Source organism: Mustela nigripes, chromosome 14 (genome assembly GCF_022355385.1).
Source record: "Mustela nigripes isolate SB6536 chromosome 14, MUSNIG.SB6536, whole genome shotgun sequence".
Classification (NCBI taxonomy): domain Eukaryota; kingdom Metazoa; phylum Chordata; class Mammalia; order Carnivora; family Mustelidae; genus Mustela; species Mustela nigripes.
In genome coordinates this window covers 8,194,822-8,212,476 of record NC_081570.1, presented here as the reverse complement: position 1 = coordinate 8,212,476, position 17,655 = coordinate 8,194,822, and the positions used below count along the sequence as shown (strand labels likewise).

General features: G+C 56.7%; 2 protein-coding genes across 4 annotated transcripts in view; one reads left to right on the top strand and one right to left on the bottom strand.

Annotated features, from left to right (window-relative positions):
- DRAXIN (dorsal inhibitory axon guidance protein) overlaps positions 1-4,433 on the bottom strand; it is a 26,925-nt gene extending 22,492 nt beyond the window's left edge. The window contains exon 1 of the mRNA XM_059375546.1: positions 4,389-4,433. The gene's annotated coding sequence lies outside the window, so the exon portion shown is untranslated. The remainder of the gene's footprint in view (positions 1-4,388) is intronic.
- On the top strand, positions 4,403-17,655 carry MAD2L2 (mitotic arrest deficient 2 like 2). 3 transcript variants are annotated; one of them, XM_059375562.1, is made up of 9 exons: positions 4,403-4,491; positions 12,704-12,755; positions 12,850-12,968; positions 14,425-14,496; positions 15,062-15,162; positions 15,996-16,090; positions 16,416-16,489; positions 16,978-17,070; positions 17,311-17,655. In XM_059375562.1, the coding sequence occupies exons 2-9, from the start codon at positions 12,716-12,718 to the stop codon at positions 17,350-17,352; spliced, it is 636 nt and encodes a 211-aa protein (XP_059231545.1). In that variant the 5' UTR covers positions 4,403-4,491; positions 12,704-12,715; the 3' UTR covers positions 17,353-17,655. The 3 variants fall into 3 exon arrangements, with proteins under 3 accessions (XP_059231545.1, XP_059231544.1, XP_059231542.1); XM_059375561.1 differs by lacking the exon at positions 4,403-4,491 and adding an exon at positions 4,790-4,837; XM_059375559.1 differs by lacking the exon at positions 4,403-4,491 and adding an exon at positions 12,197-12,332.

The window sequence follows — 17,655 nt, the reverse complement described above, 5'->3', positions numbered from 1 at the left end:
CAGATCAAGACCCAGACATAACTAGCACTGATTCAAACACAGAGGGCAGCACAAATCCATGAAGCGGAGCCATGGGAGGGGTCCATGGAGTGGAGCGGGAAGAGCTGTGTGACCTTGGGCAAGTCAACAAACCTCTCTGAGCCTCAGTTTCTTCTCCTGTAAAATGCCAGGCCTTGTAAGGGGGAGGAGACGTAAAGGTATATAAAGTGAGCAGTCCCCAGTAAGGGCGAAATAAGCAGCAGCCCTGGTTTTCACAGGGAAAGGGAGAGAGGGAGTAGGTGGCCAGTGGAGGCGGGGGGGGGGGGGGGGGGGGGGTTAGTCCTGGAAGCATGTGTGCATCTGTGCCTGTGTGTGTAGGGGGCAAGCGCAGGTGGCCATGTCCTCAGTCCTCAGTGGGGTGATCGATGGTTTCCGTGGGGTGGGGCAGGACAGGCCCAGGCCTGCCGGAACAGGACCATTGTCTTGGTAAATGAGGTTTGGCTTCCCCACAGGGGCCCCATCTGTTTCCATTGTTTCTAACCCTAACCTTGGGAATTGGCAACCCCTCTAAGGCCCACACCTCAAAAAACCTACACAGGGGTGTTGAGTTGGGGGGCTGAGGACCCCCCCTCCCAGGGGCTCCCAGTGTCTCACGCCCACCTCCTGAGCCCAAATCCTGCCTCCTGCTACATTATATGTAGCTACCACTCCCCCACCCCACCACCAAGCAAACCCCTGACCCCCAAACTCCATTATCTTGGTACCCAGACAATTTAACACCACTTTGCTGTCTGGGCAGACCCACCACTTAATCATCAAGTGACAAAATGCTTGCTGTTGGCTCTGGCAGAGGCCAGCGTGGAGTGGGAAGACACCTGGTGTCCGGCAGGCCTGGGGATGAATCCTGGCTCCGGCACTTTATAGCTGAGTGACCCTGGGCAAGGCAATTAACCTTTCTGGGCTTCAGTCCCACATGTGAAAGAGAAATGTGTTGCTTGAGCATCCTGTATGGGCCATGTACTAATCAGGGCCCAGAGCTTTATGCCCATTATCTAATTCAGCCCTTTGAAGTGGGCGAAAAGGACTCAGTATCAGGGCAAAGCTTTGTGGGACTTGCCCGAGGTCACACGGTAGAGAAAGTGGTAGAGTTGGGACTTGAACTCATGGTTATCTGACTCCAAAGGCAGGGTCTTTGGCCACTGTTCATGCTACCCTCAGGGACCCAAACCAGTGTGGGTGCTGGGACTCTCAAGCATGGTGCATGTCGGGGCCCATAAGCCAGAGCCTGGCACAGAGAGAGCCTCAAAAAACTTGTACTTTCTGCAATGACTCCATCTCAACAGGTGTGGATTCCAGCAGGGGCCTTGCCCCCCCAACCCCCCAATTCGGGGATGTGTACCAGATAGTCAGTGCCAGACCATGGCGTTGTGGTACAGAGAGCAGCCAAAGCTGGGACCTGGCAGGGGTGAGGGGCAGGGCCTCTAGCGGCAAGGGTTCAGCTGCCCTCCCACGTCCTTCCTGGAGAAGGCCTGCACTCTGGTGGCCAAATGGCCCACCCAAGAGGAAGGGCTGGCCGAAGACGGTCAGAGGGGCTGGGGCAGCAAGGGAGGCAGGTGTCACCTGAGAAGGACAGAATAAGGATGCTCGTATGCACCCACGCTTGGGAACACGCCCAGAACCTCCCTCTGGAGGAAGCTCCTGTTCTCTCTAGGTTGTAGAATCAGGGGGGCCAGCATGCAAATTCCCACTCCCCCACATTCCTGCCTGAACCCAGTGGAGCAACTTCCTCCAGGCCAACAGCGGGGAATTAAACCCGTTCTGCGAGACTTGGGCGATCACTTCCCTGTCTATAACCAGGCACCAAAGTCATCCTCATCTTCCAGAAGGATGAAGAGCCCCTGGTACCACAGGGATCTTCCCCTCGTACCCAGGTGGCTTGCTCCCCCAACAACCTTCCCGGCTATGGTCCTTTGCTCCAGGGCCAACCCTGGATAACCTGTGGCTTGCAATTCTCAGTTCACTCCTAATCCCGTGACCAGCGTTCCAGCTGATAGAACACGTGTGCCCAGGGCACCTACTCTGTGTACTGGGACCTCTAACGAAATAGGACCCAGCCCTGCCCCAGGGAAGGGCAGACCCCAAGAGAGACAGGGAGGCAAGTGGGGAGCAGGAGGGCTTCCTATGAGAAGGGACAGCTAACCTTGGCCTGCCAGGAGGGCAGCCTTCGACTGAACACAGGGCAGGGGAGACATTCCAGATGGAGGGAAGAGCCCTAGCAAAAGCTCAGAGGAAGTCAGCATGGAGATGCTCAGCCCTCCGCAGTGGCTGAAACCCAAGATGCAAATGAGAGTATTGTGGGAGGCAGGTAGAGTCCTTAACTGAGTGCAACAGGGAGCATTTGTAGGATTTAGGGCTGGGGAGAGGGGGGTGGATTGAGCAGTGAGGAGGACGCAGAGCAAGTGGGTGAGGGGCAAGCCTGAACCCGCGGCTTGGAGGAGATTTCTGCGGGATTGCAGGGGCTGCTGAGCTGGCTTTCCTGAGGAAGGCTATGGCCAGAGGAGGCAGACATGGCAGGAGAGTCCCGGCTTGCAAAGATGGACCCGTCTGCCACACAGAAGCATGAGCTGGAGGCGGGATGGGGTGTGTCTGTGCCCCTAGTCCTACCCTTGCCTCTCTAAAGAGAAAGGCTCAGGTTGCCAGCTCTGGCTGGGGCTGAAAACCAGCACTTAGCCAAGGAAGCCTAGAACTTGCTGGCTGGGAGAAGGTTTCTCTCTGCTGAAGTGACCCTCGTGAAACTACTTGGCCCTTGTCCCTGCTGGACTCCTGGGGGTGGGGGTGTTGCGTGTGTGTCACCTGTTAGGAGGGTAGGGATGCTGTAATGGTCAGAGGCTCCGGGCAATTACACAGCAGGTCCAGGATACAGCAAGACAATGCCCCCAGAGGAAAGGAAATGGCTTGTGAGCCAGGGCCATTCATTAAAAAAGAAATCGGTGCAAGGCAGAGATTCAGAATTGGGAATGAGTCACACGGATGCCTCATGATGAATGACCAGCTGTTGGCAACATTGACACAGCGACACTCATCTCATTTGGGAAGCAGAGACCCTTTTCACCCTGATTTTTAAACTGATTTTAGGACAGGTGGAGAGGAGGATCGAGAAGAGAGGGCAGTGCCTATGAGAGCGGGAACACTGTATCGGCCTGGGCTGCAACTGTGACCTCCATGCAGGGGAGGGCCGCAGTCCCATTTCTCTGCAGCGTCACTAAGGCTGGAATTGATGGTCCATTTCCCTCTTGCTGTGGCGCCCCCATTCCCAACCCAGCCAGGGACTGAGGCCTCTCCCAGGACCCCCAAGCAAGCTGGTATACAATCTGCTCTTTTTTACTGTTCCAACATACATCCCTGTAGGTAGGTACTATTATCCCCGTTTTATGAAGGGGACACTGAGGCTCAGCGTTCCTTTGTCCAAGATCATTCCCAGGGCCTCTGTCTCCTGGATCACATGGGGATGGTGCTGAACCCGCCCCGGGACACTTCGGCGAGCCACACGGGCCAGGAGGAGGACAGCATGGAGAAGTGTGCCGAGCAGGGGATCAGATGGAGGCCAAGGCCCAGGAAACACCCAGTGGAGGACAGCAAGAAGACTTGGCGGGAAACCCAAGAGCCCCCTGGTCTCAAATCTGGGCTCCTGGCTCCCGCAGGCGGCTGAGACCCAGGTGCGCGAACAGAGAAAAGCCAGTGGGCAGGAAGCCGGCCTGAGCCCGGGCTGTCGCGGTTGCTACCGCGCGGAACCCGCCCAGGCGCGGGGCCACCAGCAATACCGGTAGGGGCGCACCCAGAACCTCCTCTCCCAGAAATACTTTAGCCGCCCCCCAGCCCGTCCCGGCAGCCTCGAAAGGGCCAGGAGGACATGCCTGCCAGCTCTGTCCAGGGCTCAGGGAGTTTTCGAAGCTTCTTCGAACGGTGGTGGACTCCCCAGTCTACTCTCCGGCCTTGGAGACCACCCAGAGACTCAGAGACAGAGAGACAAAGAGAGAATCGGTCCCAGGGGGAGAAAGCGAGGAGGAGAGCGGGCGAACGCCGCGACCCAGAGAGGGCGGCGAGGGCGCGCGCGAGGCAGAGTCAGAGCTTAGAAAAGTGAGCGTCCGGCGGGAAGGTGGGCTGAAGCGGAGAACCCGGAGCAGAGCCTGGAGCTCAGCCGAGACGCGGCGAGGAGCGGAGGCAGCGGACACGCGGACCGACGGCTCCGAAGGCGGGGCGGGTAGGGCAGAAAGCGGGATCCTCACCTCTGGCCACAGACCCCCGCGCGCCCCGCCCCTAAGCGCACGAGGTAGCCCACCTTTGTCCCGGCCCGCTACCAGGTGCGGCGGGAGGGCGGGGCCAGGGGCGGGCCCAAGGCCAGGCCTTACCTGTCCGGCCGGCGGGGCGGGGGCCGAGGGGCGCGGGGCCGAGCGCCTGCGGGAGCCGAGCGCAGCGAAGGGCCAAGCCGCGAAGCGTGGACGGCACGGAGAGGTGCGCGGGCGGCAGGAGGATATGCCCAGGCTGAGTGGGGCTGGAGGAAAGGGGAGGGGGCGGGCGCGCGGGAAGGGGGCGGGCGCGCGGGGAGGGGTGCGGGGGAGGGGCGGCTGGAGCGGGCAAGGCTAGCCCCCTGCTGAGGGGCAGCCCCGGGCCGGGCCGGGTCCCGCGCGCTCCCGGCCAGCGCGCCCTCGCCAGCTGCGCTCGGCGTTCGGGGCCAGCTCCCCAGAGGCCTAGCCGCGGCCGCCGCCGCGAGGGCGCGGGGCAGACAAAGGAGGCAGACAAAGGCGGGCGCAGTCGGGCGGCCGTGCGGGCACCGGGCGAGGCGGGCCCACTCCTCCCGGTGCGTAAGAGCCGCCTCGGCGCTGCCCGGAGCGCGTGGGACGGGCGGGGCGCGGGCAGCGGTGGCGCATCTGGAACGGCCCCGCCGGGAGCGGGCGACAAAGGGTCGCGGCAGGGGGTCCCTGGCGGACCCCAACAATGGATCGGAGCTGTGCGCTCAGCTGCGGCCGCGTCTGGCTGGGCAGGGGCCGGCCAGTCCCCAAAAGGATTATTCCGCCCAGGCTGTCAAATGGGACGGAAGAAATGCCCGGTGCGAGGAAGGCGGGACGGGGCACCGCAGGGCCTTTGTAGCCTCGGAAAGTGCGCAGAGCGGGGGGCGGGGTTCTGGGAGAGGTCGCTCTTCAATGTGGGGTATAGGGGGGATCTTCAAACGTTAGCAGGTGAGAATCCCGGGCGTGACGGCCGCACTGATGTGTGCCCCCCCGCCCCCCGCCCCGGGAGGGAAAGTAGAAATACAGTTCTACCCAACACACACACACACACACACACACACACGCACGCACGCACACAGTCTTCCTCTAGCCACGCCCTGTCCAAAGTGCGTCTGATGCTCCCCAGCCCAGCCCAGCCGGGACAAAGCCAGCCCCAGAGGCGGCTGGCTCATCCATCACGGCGCGGGGCGCCGCGTCCCGACGACCCTAGGAGTCCGGGAATGCTGTGTTATGAGTCCCGTGGCCCCCATAACTCACGGCGGGGTCAGTGGGGCCACAGGCACCGCGAGGATCAAAGAGCAGTAGGGCGGGACTCCGGCGCGCGAGAAGCGGCAGTCTTGCCCGGCGCCCGGAGCTCACCCAGTGGTTCCTTTTCGACTGTTTTCCTCCTCCTCCAGAATGTGCCAGTTACGGCTCAGAGAGGTTTAGGAGCTCTGGTCAGGCCAGATGCCTGGGCTTATCTGCGGACGCCATTCCTGGTCACCTTGGGCAAGGCGCCTAACCTCTCTGAGCTCATCATCATCCCTAACTCTTATTAGAGTTCAAGGATTAAGTGCGATGACCTTTGTAAGGAAATAATGTTGCTAAGATCCTGGCCTCATGGGGAAATGCTCTAGAAAAATTAAGTGCTCTTGTTATTGTAATATAATCAGCCCGATGGGCGCCAGGATGGACTGGATTCTAGGCAGAGTGGAGCCATGACCTGATAGGGTTTAACGAGTTCACTACAATTGCTAAAGCTGGGAGTAGACTGCAGGAGGTCAAGGACAAAAGTGGGCAGACAGCCAGGAACTGTCGCTGGGAAGAGGTGATGGGGGCTGAGATGGGAGGGGCCTCTGTGGGCCTGATCCTCCTTTTCAGGAATGAAACTCTGGCAGTATCCAGACTGTGGTTCAAAGGCGGCTCCTCTGGCTGTTCACCAATGGGGTGATCTTCTGCCATGCTCTCTGTCTTCTGGGTTGTCCCAGAGTGATGCACTGGGAGACAGATGTTAGGAGAGGCCTGGACTCCTATCCCATTGTGGTTATGGTGACTTTGAGCCTCAGTTTCCCCCAGAGTTGTATGGCCAAAGTGGAAACCACTCAAATATCCATTGACTGATGAGAGGATGAAGAAAATCTGCGGGGGCGGGGGGAGGGGGAGGGGTTCATACAATGGAATATTATTAGGCCATAAAAAGGAATGAAATACTTGCCACCGTATGGATGAATCCTGAAAACATTATGGAAGTGAAACAAGCCAGATATAAAAGGCTGCCTATTGTAGGATTTATATGAAATGTCCAAAATAGGCAAGCCCATTGAGACAGAAAGTAGTCTAGGGGTTGCCTGGGGCCGGCAGAGGGGAGATGGGGGTGGGGCTTGACCGCTACTGTGTGTGGGGGGTTTTCTTTTTGGAGGGATGAAAATGTTCTGGAATTAGTGCTGATTGCTGTACAACTTACTAAAACCCACTAAATTGCATACTTTAAAGATTTTATTTCTTTGTCAGAGAGAGAGAGAATGAGCGCAGAAGCAGGGGGAGCTGAAGACAGAGGCAGAGGGAGAAGCAGGCTCCCCACTGAACCGGGAGCCTGATGCGGGGCTCCATCCCAGAACCCTGGGATCATGACCTGAGCTGAAGGCAGACGCTTAACCGACTGAGCCACCCAGGCGCCCCTAAATTGCATACTTTAAAGGGAGAACTTCATGGTTTGTGAAATACATCTCAGTCAAAGCAGTTATTTTTTTTTTTTTAAAGTGGCAGTTGAGCCAGATCAAGGGTTCTTACCCTGTGGTCTGAGATGACTTCAGAGGGCCCAGGAACCCCTGAACTTGTGCAAGACATTTTGTGTCTCTGGGTGGAGGTTCTAAGTCTAAGAAGAGATGATTTGTAAGGTCCTTCTGATGAACAAGGTGTCAATGATGCTGGGGAGTCAGCAGAACACCAGGGAGGGGATGGCATGTGTTTACCGTGCCCTGGCCGAGGTGCTGGAAGCCCCCACCGTGTCGCAGGCCTAAGGTCATGGTCCCGGCTTGGGTCTGAGGTCAGCAGAGGATCTGGGGAGCTATGTTAGTGAGGCCTCATCTCAGAAGGCCAGATCAGGGAGGGGAGGAGCTGAGTGCGGGTCACAGTCCCTTGTCCTCAGGCATCTTGGCCATGGGGATGCATGTCCTTCTGTAAGGCACCTTGGGGGCTGCCTTTTTGGAAATGGGGAAGGGGATGCAGCCGAGGGTGTTTTAGATCGGGTTCTGAAAAGCATGGTGGCTGGTTACAGAGTGCTTGCTCTAGGGGCTTGGATAATGAGTGTAGATCTTTTTTTTTTTTTTTTAAGATTTTATTTATTTATTTGACAGAAATCACAAGTAGGCAGAGAGGCAGGCAGAGAGAGGGGGAAGCAGACTCCCTGCTGAGCAGAGAGCCGGATACAGGGTTTCATCCCAGGACTCTGGGATCATGAACTGAGCCTAAGGCAGAGGCTTTAAACCGCTGAGCCGCCCAGGTGCCCCAGTGCGTGTAGATCTTAATCTCATTGTCATAGCAGCACCAATTGAGAATGTTTGGGCCAGACACTGCGGACTTCACATTTTTGCAAACATCTCACTTGTTTTCTGCCCCCCACACCCCGGCTCTATGGAACTGGTGCTACCATTATCCCATTTTACAGATGAGGAACCTGCGATTCAGAGAGGAAAGGGCCTCACTGCTGACTAAAGACCAGGGGTGGAGAGGGGAGCAGTGCGTTAGGCCCAGGAGCAGCCTGGTGGGTGCGGGGAGGGGGCACATAGTGGCGCCCCAGCTCACTTTTTTTTTTTTTCCTGGACAGGACAATAAACACCTTTATTACATGACTGAAGGTGGGAGGAAGATTGATTTGCCTTTCCGGGCTTTGATTTTCCTCAGCTAGAACTCTAGCTCCTTGACCTCTAGGACGTAGCCATCTGCTCAGCCACACTGGCCTGGTGGTGAAGCGATGCACGCAAGAAGCTTGCCCTGCTGCAATTGCTCCTCCAGAAGACTGCTGATTTTGGCATTTGTCTTCCTTTCATCATACTTCTGAATTTTCTTTGATCGTTTTTTATTTAAAATCTCTTCCTCCTCAGGCGTCAGCTTGGCCCCCTTCTTGCGGCCCAGGGGCAGTGCATAGTGGGACCCGTACCACTGTCGGTACGGTCTGCTGTCAATGAGCTCAATACAGTTCTTCGCCAGGGTCTTGGTGCGGACCAGTTCGTTGCTGGCTGCATTGTAGACAACGTCAATAATCCTCGTTTTGTGCGGACAACACTCAGATCCCCAGGAGAAGTTCCCCATGTCTAGCCTCAAGGCACAGTACTTCTTATTGCCTCCCCGGACTCCGACGTGTGTATGCAGCGGGGACCGATCTTGCTGTTGGCAGTGGGGCGTCCCAGGCCATACTTCCGCTTCTTGTGGTGGGGCTTTCTCTTGCCCCCGGTCTTGTGGCGCTTGCGCCAGTTGTCCCGAGAGATGCCCATCACTCCCGGCGCTGGCTGCGAAAGAGCTCTTACTTCATTTTTGAAAGCCGCTCTTCCCTGCACGTGGCCACCCGTAGTGCAGGCGTGGAAGCTCCAGGTTTGTTCTCATCCAGAATAAGTTAGGGTTCAAGTGGGGCAAGTGGTAATGAGTCACTGTGCACCATGGCTTCCTCTCTCCTGTCTTTTCTTAATTCCTTTGCATGCCCTTACTGAGAACCTGGGTGTGGCCAGGCCCTGGGTTAGGTGCTAGACCAAAAGAATGAACAGGGCTGGGTCTCTGCTCAGAGGGTGTTCTTTTTATTTTTATTTATTTGACAGAGAGAGAGATCACAAGTAGGCAGAGCAGCAGACAGAGAGAGAGGGCGAGGGGGGGAAGCAGGCTCCCCGTTGAGCAGAGAGCCCTGATGCAGGGCTCGATCCCAGGACCCTGAGATCATTACCTGGATCCCAGGACCCTGATATTATTACCTGAGCGGAAGGCAGAAGCTTAACCCACTGAGCCCCTCAGGTGCCCCTCAGGGGGTGTTCTAACTGGAATGGTCCTTGAGCAACAAGGGGGGGGGGGCGACCAGTGGGATTGTCACCAGACTCTATGTGGCTGACTCTCTGTGACTGCCCCTCCCCAGCCCCTCCCGTGTTTGGCATTTTAGGAATCTTAGGCAGGGATGGGACGAATGTTGAGTCTCTCAGTCTGGGAGGACTTTGGCAGCATCTCAGGAGTCTGGACACTCCACTGCCCGTTGTTTTACCCAGTTCACTCGTTGCGTGTCTTTTCAGGGGGACCCCAGGAATCTTCCTTTGCCCCTTGAAGGCCTTGGTCGTTGCAAGACTTTGTTACACCTTGCCTTCTCTTGGTTTCGATTTCAATGTCTCTTGAGAATGATTTTCTTTCTGTCCTCACTGCACACCCTCAGGGACCTGCTCCAGTTGGCAAATAAGCTTCTCCTCCTAAACCTCCATTCTTTCCTCCCAGATGCCCTCCTACATATTGTCATTATGATGAAAAATATGCAAATAACTTTGAAAAACAGTCTCCCAGCAAATGGGTATTCAAAAATGTAATAAATTAACCCCATAATGTAATCTGGGTCCCAAGACTATCCATCACACTGACGTGCTTAAGATCTAGAAAGCCAGATGCCGCAGAGCCCTATGGATAAGATTGGCAGATGATCAGTCCTCCTAGAGCTCCCCCGTGGCCCTCCCCACCCCTCTCCAGCTTCTTGGCCCCCATGGAACCCAAGGCCGTCAGAGGTTTAGGGAACATCTGTCCAGCCTGTTCATTATACAAAGACAGAGGCCTTTTTGGGGTGAAGGAGCAGATCAGTTTGAATCTCTCTTCATCTGTCTCCTAGCCTGCCTTCCTCTGATTATGGCTGGCTTTGAATCCAAAGCCCCAAATGTAGGCATTTCGTCCATGGGTTTCTAGGAGGTGCCCCGGAGTCAAACAGAGGCTGTTGGGACCTCACTTCCGTGTCTGAAAGATGTTGAGTGTTGGGTTGTATGTCCGCCAAGGTTTCTTTGATGTGCTTTAGCTCCGTAGGTTAGCAGACTGACAGGTGACTTGCCCTGTGTCTTCTCAGGACAGGGGGCTAAGGCTGGGGACCGGGCACGAGTTCCCATGTTGCTCACACTGTACCCTGAAGCCAGCCTGCAGGAGTAGCTGGACTCTTAATTTCCCACCCCAGATTCAATCCTAAGAAACAATTTACAAGGAATTACCCCGAACCCCCTCCCCGCCCCCGCAAGACTGCCACTTCATGTCGCCAGTGAGAAAAGCTGCTTGAACAGCTCCAGACAGGGACAAAGAAGGACCTCTGTCTCCAGTGCTAAAAAGTATCCAAGATGATTAAATCTCAAGGAGGCAGGGGACACTGTTTACAAGCCCAAAATGGGCTGCCAGTGTGTCAATTCTTGAAATAATTCATCTATCACTTTGGGGTAAGCCTGGAAATTGTATGAAATGCAGACTTTCCTTGGGAACAGCCCAGAGTGCTAGGCCATCCCCATACTTTTGGGGGCATTGGGGCACCTGGGGAACTTGTTAAAGGGCCGGTACCCCACTTTGCACCCAGACTGGTCCAGTATGTCAGGGAGACCTGGGTCCCAGGTGTTAAATGGGTTCCCCAGGGATTCTGATCCAGATTTCCTAGGACTGCTTCTGAGAAATGCTTTGCTGGTATTCCTGGCTTAATGGTTACTTACCCTCTCCCCTGCATTCACCCCAGCAGAAGTGGGCAGATGCAGGTTTGAAGGCATCCGGAGTGAAAAGGAGTACAGGTTTCCAATACTGAACTGTAACGGATAAACACTGCTGGCAGGATCTGTGTACCCACAGGTGGGCGTGACTCCTAACAAGCAGTCCAGAGGTCAGGGAAGGCTCCCCAGGCTTGTGGTCATGCTTCTCTGACCTTAGTTTTCCCACCTGTAAGATAAAGCGGCTGAAAATGAGTTGAGGCTCTGGAGTCAGATTAGAAGTCAGAACTGGGTTTGTTTACCAGCTGTGTGATTTCTGTCAAATTAGGGAACGTCTCTGAGCCTGTTTTCCATCTACGAAGTGGGGCTAGGAAATGGGTGCTTTGCTCTGAGGGTTAATGAGGGAATTAAAGAAATCAGTGCTTCACAGATAAATGTTCAATCCGTATTAGTGACGATTAACATTACTGTTATTATATCCCAGGGGCCTCTCAGCCCTTCCAGAGTCCGTGTCTCTAGGGGACTCCAAAATAGTAAAGTGTTTGTGGCTGAGGACAACTCCACACGCATCCCCTCCCTCAAAAGATGTGTGATTCATGCAGGTTACTTCACCCTTCTGAACCTCGTTTGGCTCATCGGTAAAGTGGGGACAATCATAGTACTTGTCCCGCGGACTTGGTTTGAGGATTTAGAGAGATAATCCGCTGGCACAGTTAGCCCGGGGCCTCGCACAGGGCTGGCACCTTATTAAGGGCAGCTTCCCCTATGATGCTTGGGCCGGGGAGGTTTTATCTCCTTGGGAGGTAAACCCAGGCTGCATTTAGTTTCCGGGTGGGGGCGGGACTGGGGCGTCCCTGGTGCACCCTGTCTTCCGCTGTCCCCGCCCCCGGAGCCGGCGGATTCTCTTTCGGTTGGGCAGCTGAGGTCCGGGGATGGTGACTCTGGAGCTAGCAGTAGATGTCGCTGTCTTAGTCCCCCGCTGTGCCCTCCACCTGGTTCTCACCAGCACCACCTATCCACCTATCCGCCCCCTCTCAGAGCTTCCCAAAGCGAGAAAGATGGCCTAGGGAGCAAAATAAGTAGCGGTCTGCAAAGCCGTCTTTTTTTCGCGCCCACCCCGAAGGGAAGGGAGACAGCGCGGCCTGGGGACCTTGGCGCCAAGGCCGGCCCCGCCCCTCCCAGGCCCCGCCCCTGACTGCTCCTCCCTCCCGCCCCCACGGTTGGCTGCGCGGGAAAGTGGGCGTGGCCGGAGGCGGTCACTAGGACCTGCGGGAGCGCCGCGCGGACGTCACGGAGCTGCTTCCAGGCCGCTGGTTGAGCGGGAGGCGCGAGTGGTTGGGTCGTTGGTTCCCCGCGCCGGGGCCGGGCCCCGAGCCGGGCCCCGAAGCCGGAGCCGGTACCGGGGGAGGGGAGGGGGCGGGGCTCCCTCGGGGGAGGTTTCCGGCCAGGCAGAGCGGGGGGAGTCTTATTCCAGCCCAGTTTCGCTCTTCGCGAGTCCCATTTTACTCTCGCGGGCCTGCGCAACCCGCCGTTCCCTCTGTGGCCATGCGCCCAGCTCTGGCCTCTCCTGCCCACCGAGGCAGCAGGGCACAGCTGATGTCCCCGAGCTGGGACGCCAGCGCGGGGGGAGGGTCCATTCTAGCGGCCCTGATTTTGTGTGAAGGGGGAGCGTTCTGCCCCAGATGGAGGGGAGGGGCGGTGGAGGCCGGCGGACCCTGCGGCTCCCAGCCCCTTGGAACTAGCCCTCACTCCTGCCGCACTCCCTAGGTGGCGGTAAGGATGACCACGCTCACGCGCCAGGACCTCAACTTTGGTCAAGGTAGGGAGGCGGAGCCTGTGGACTCGGGGTGGGGGGCGAGGGGGGGCCTGGGCCGGCGAGCTTTCCCAGCTCACCGGCTTCTGTCCCATGGCAGTGGTGGCCGACGTGCTCTGCGAGTTCCTGGAGGTAGCTGTGCACCTCATCCTCTACGTGCGCGAGGTCTACCCGGTGGGTATCTTCCAGAAGCGTAAGAAGTACAACGTGCCTGTCCAGGTGAGCGCCCCCCAACCCCCGCATCTGGGCGGGGGCCACTGGGTCATCACAGGGTGGGTAGAGGGTGGATTTGTTTTTTAAAAGATTTTATTTATTTATTTGTCAGAGAGATTGAGAGAGTGAGCACAAGCACAGGGAGCAGAAGGCAGAGGGAGAAGTAGGCTCCCCGCTGAGCAAGGAGCAAGGACCCCGATGTGGGACTCTGTCACAGGATCTTGGGATGATTACCTGAGCCAAAGGCAGATGCTTAACCACTAACCAACTGAGCCACCCAGGCGTCCCTAGAGGGTAGATTTTTGAACCATCCTCCACTTTTAGGCTCAGGCCCCTTCCCCCACCACATTCACCCCAGGCTGGCCCTTGGCTTCTATTTTTTTTTTAAAGATTTTATTTTTATTTATTTGGTAGAGAGAAAGATCACAAGAACAGAGCAGCAGGCAGAGAGGGGACGGGAAGCAGGCTCCCTGCTGCCAAGTCCCATGCGGGGCTCGATCCCAGGACCCTGAGACCATGACCTGAGCCAAAGGCAGAGGCTTAACCCACTGAGCCACCTAGGTGCCCCTGGCCTTGTCTTCTAATTCCCAGTTGATAGCCTGAGAGCCTCCCCCACTACTGCGGTGACTTTGCTTTTCGTGCCCTCTGAACTTGGAGTTCCCCTTGCCTGAAGTTAGGGACCAGGCCCTGGGATCAGAGTTGCCCGTGGGGCATGGTTGTATTTAAAAGAGCTCCTGAGGCTGATGAACGAATGATTGCTTTGAGGAGGTGATTCCTAGAAACCTCAGGTGCTTTCCTTCAGCCTACATTGTAATGGGTTGTCTCAGGTCCAAAAGGCAGACAAAGCAGTAAGTATGTGCTCCCCTCTCCCCACTCTAGAAGTGCTGGCCCCTTAGAAGGCACTTAGTAAATGTTAAAATAAATGGATGACCCCATACTGGAAGGTGATGGAGGTTTGAAGGATGTACAGTGAAAAAAGAATAGCATTTATTGGGCACCTGCTGTGTACTGGGTGCTTATCCACTCTTCACTTTGTCTTTACGAGATCTTGCACAGATGAATTAAGCTCAGAGAAACTAAGTGATTTATCTAAGGCCACATAGCTCTTAGTTTCAGATTCTCAATTTTTTGAAAACTGACTAAATTTTTGGACCCCTTCTCTGGGAAAAATGCTTGTATGCCCAAATACACATAATTTAGGGACTTCTCAGCCCCTGGAGGAGCCCACGGACCCATTAGAAACCCCCAATGCTATATTAAGTGCTGATGTTGGGACTGAATTCTTCTAACTTCTCCCTCTCTTTGGATAATTGGCAGTTCTTAGCCCCATGATGGGAAGTCAGTGTCTTGGGTGTGGAGCCCTAGGGAGCTGCCGGCCTCTCTCCCTGGGCTCCTGGAGGGGTGTCGGGTGGTTTCCCGTTGGTGCTTCGGGCCTCACGAGCCATCATGGGGTTGTGTGTAGATGTCCTGCCACCCGGAGCTGAACCAGTATATCCAGGACACCTTGCACTGTGTCAAGCCACTCCTGGAGAAGGTGAGAGCACCAAGTCCCCCAGCCCACCTCTACCCCCAGTCTGTTCCTTCAGCACTCCAGGATGGGGTGATGCTGGGACCGTGCAGGGTCCCCAATGACTCTACACCCTAAAGCCTGTCTCCTGTACCCTGAAGTGGGTACAGGAGTGTCCTGGAGTGTCCCTGCCCAGGGGCAGATGTCAGGACACATGAGCCACAATCTGCGTGCTGGGGCCCGGGAGCCCTGGTGAGTGGAGCTGGCTGACTGGGGCCTAACTGCCCCAGAGCTCACGTCTGTTTCTCTTCCCACCCCTAAGTTCTCTCTGGGCTTGGCCCCTCAGAGTTTCCTCCTTCTCTCTGAGATGTAGCCCCGTTAAGGCCCAGGCAGCCTCTCCTGTCTCAGTCTGTACCACTCATGTCAGGGAGTGTGCCTACTTGAACTTTTCAAACCTTCTGGGCTCTCAGGGACCCTCAGCCTAGAAGCTGAACAGGGCTGTGCGTGGATCCTTCCCATCCTTCCCGGGGCGGGGAGATGGTGGTAGTGGTGGGTTACCCGGTTCTGGAATAGGGGACTCCTGTCCTTACAGAATGACGTGGAGAAGGTGGTGGTGGTGATTTTGGACAAAGAGCACCGCCCAGTGGAGAAATTCGTCTTTGAAATCACCCAGCCGCCGCTGCTGTCCATCAGGTAAGCTGCCTCTTCCTGGTCTCCTGGAGACTGCTGTGAAGTCTCTAGAAACAGGTCTCACACTCACCGCTTTAGGCAGCCCCTGAAGTCCTTGGCTTGGTCTGCGTTCTCAGGTCCCTCCTTGGCTGCACCAAGCTACCTCTCTTCCTTCCTGCCTTTTAGAACCCCTCTGAGAGTCCACCTCCTCCGGGAAGCTTGGTAAAGAGAAAAATGGCAAGTGCGCCATCCCGAGGCCTATTAGCAGCCGAGCCACAGCCGGCCACCCGGTGTGCTCTCCATGTAACCTCTGTGATGTCCACACCTGGAAGATCATGGCGTTGCTGAAGGGCTAGTCCCAACCTGATGTTCCAGATGGATAAGGACCGGAGAGATGACATGAGCTACCCAGGGTCACCCAAATGGTGACAGAGTTAGGACACAGACCCAGTTTTCTGCCTTTCCAGTCAAGTGTCCACCCTTGGGCAAGGGTGTTGGCTGGTCAGCTGCTGGCTTCCTGGGGCAAGGTGTAGGCTCGGGCAATCCCTCTCCCTTCCTGGCTTGGTGTCCTGGGGTATGAACAGGATTGGGCTGTGTCCTTCTTCTTAGACTGGGCTGCATATTAGAATGACCTACTGGGGCTCCCTGTGGCCCATTTGGACTTAGTTTGGGATGGCACTTGACATTGGTTTTCAGATGGTTTTAACTGTGTAGACAAGATAAGTAGCCAGGCCCTTAGAAACCAACACACTCAGAAGCAGAGAGGGGCTCTGGGCCCCCAGGCCTGCCCAGGGTTGACTGCCTGCTGGTGGGAGGGGGCGCCAGGGTGATGGGAGGCCCTCCTTCTCTCCTTCCAGCTCAGACTCCCTGCTGTCTCATGTGGAGCAGCTGCTCCGAGCCTTCATCCTGAAGATCAGTGTTTGTGATGCTGTCCTGGACCACAACCCTCCAGGTGTGCTCTCCCCCCACACCCCCGTCCTCAGGCATCGCCAGGGCTCCCTTGGCTTGGTCTGTGTTTTCAGGTTCCTACTTGGCTGCAGCAAGCCGCCTCTCTTCCTTCCTGCCATTTAGAACTTGTCTGAGAGTCCACCTCCTCCAGGAAGCTACCCTGATTTCCACTCGCTTCAGGCTCCCTACTGACTGTGTCTTGTCCTGGTCCTTGGTTTCCACTCGTCTCCTCTTGGGGGGCTGCCGAGCCAGCTGGGGAGGTGGGAAGAGGCTATGCCCAGTGGCAGGCGTAAGGTGGCCCGGCCCTGACCAAATGCTTGCCTCTTCAGGCTGTACCTTCACCGTCTTAGTGCACACGAGAGAAGCTGCCACGCGGAACATGGAGAAGATTCAGGTCATCAAGGTGAGATGAGGCGGGCTGGGGGAGGTGGGCGGGAAGACACAGCCGGGAGGCCCTGAAAACCAGAGTGGGCAGGGGTGCTGCTGGCAGTGCGCTCATTACCTTGCTTATGGCAGTGCCCAGCAGCTGGTGGCTTTTTGTGGTATGTCTCCTGGGTGGTCACACACTTGTCATTGCCCAGCCTGGGCACTCAGCACGGAGAAGAGGGTGGAGCCATGTCCTGGGGCTGCCAGCTCGGTGGCAGTTCTTGCTGTCACCGCCCCTCCCCCCACCATTCAGAATTGGTGCCTGGGGCCAGTTAAACCACTGGGTTCCCAGCCCAGCTGGGATCTGTAGACTCGCCCCCTCAGGAGCCTGGGCATCTGTCCTGCCGGGAGCTCCCTAGTGATTCTGCTGTTCCCTGAAGTCTGAGGATCCCCACCTCTGGAGAGGGAGTGGGTCACGAAGTGAGGGCAGGCCACAGTCTAGCGTCCCCCGGTCTCCCACCCTAGGACTTTCCCTGGATCCTGGCAGACGAGCAGGATGTCCACATGCACGACCCCCGACTGATCCCACTAAAAACCATGACGTCAGACATTTTAAAGGTGAGCTGTGTGGGGACCTGGTAAGCTTTATGGAAGGTGTGCGGAGGCCTTGCCAGAGGCTTCTGCGTGGCTCAAGGCGTGATGACCAGGGAGTGCCTGGTGTCAGGCTCCAAACTGCCTTTCTCTTAACCAGTGGCTGGAGACCCCAGCCACACGACCCCAGCCTCTGGCAGAGATCTGTCTGCGGGGCTTGTGGGCACTCCTCAGTCCTGACCTTGGCTGTGTACTCCTGTCCATCAGATGCAGCTCTACGTGGAAGAGCGAGCTCATAAAAGCAGCTGAGGGTGTGCCTGCCCCCACCGTGGATGTTCCCACCGCTGGACACTGGGGGCCCCAGCCTAGGGCAGTGCTGTAGGACCACCCTGATTCCAAGTGCTCTTATTGCCTTTGTGTATGGACCGCCCACCCTCCAGCACGGCGCTGCTCAGGGCTGCTTGCCTTCGTGGAGAAACTCTCCCCGGGAAGGCAGGGAAGGATGCTCGGACTGTGATTTCTGATCTTAGCCTCCTGGGATTTGGCCGGCCAACACTGTCTGTCTCAAATACTGTGCTGTGAGTTGTTTCAATAAATGGCCCCAAGGGCTGA

Coding starts and splice junctions, on each gene's coding strand:
- MAD2L2 (XM_059375562.1), top strand. CDS start 12,716: ATGACCACGCTCACGCGCCAGGACCTCAACTTTGGTCAAG. Junction 12,756..12,849: donor GGACCTCAACTTTGGTCAAG/GTAGGGAGGCGG, acceptor GTCCCATGGCAG/TGGTGGCCGACGTGCTCTGC. Junction 14,497..15,061: donor TCAAGCCACTCCTGGAGAAG/GTGAGAGCACCA, acceptor CTGTCCTTACAG/AATGACGTGGAGAAGGTGGT.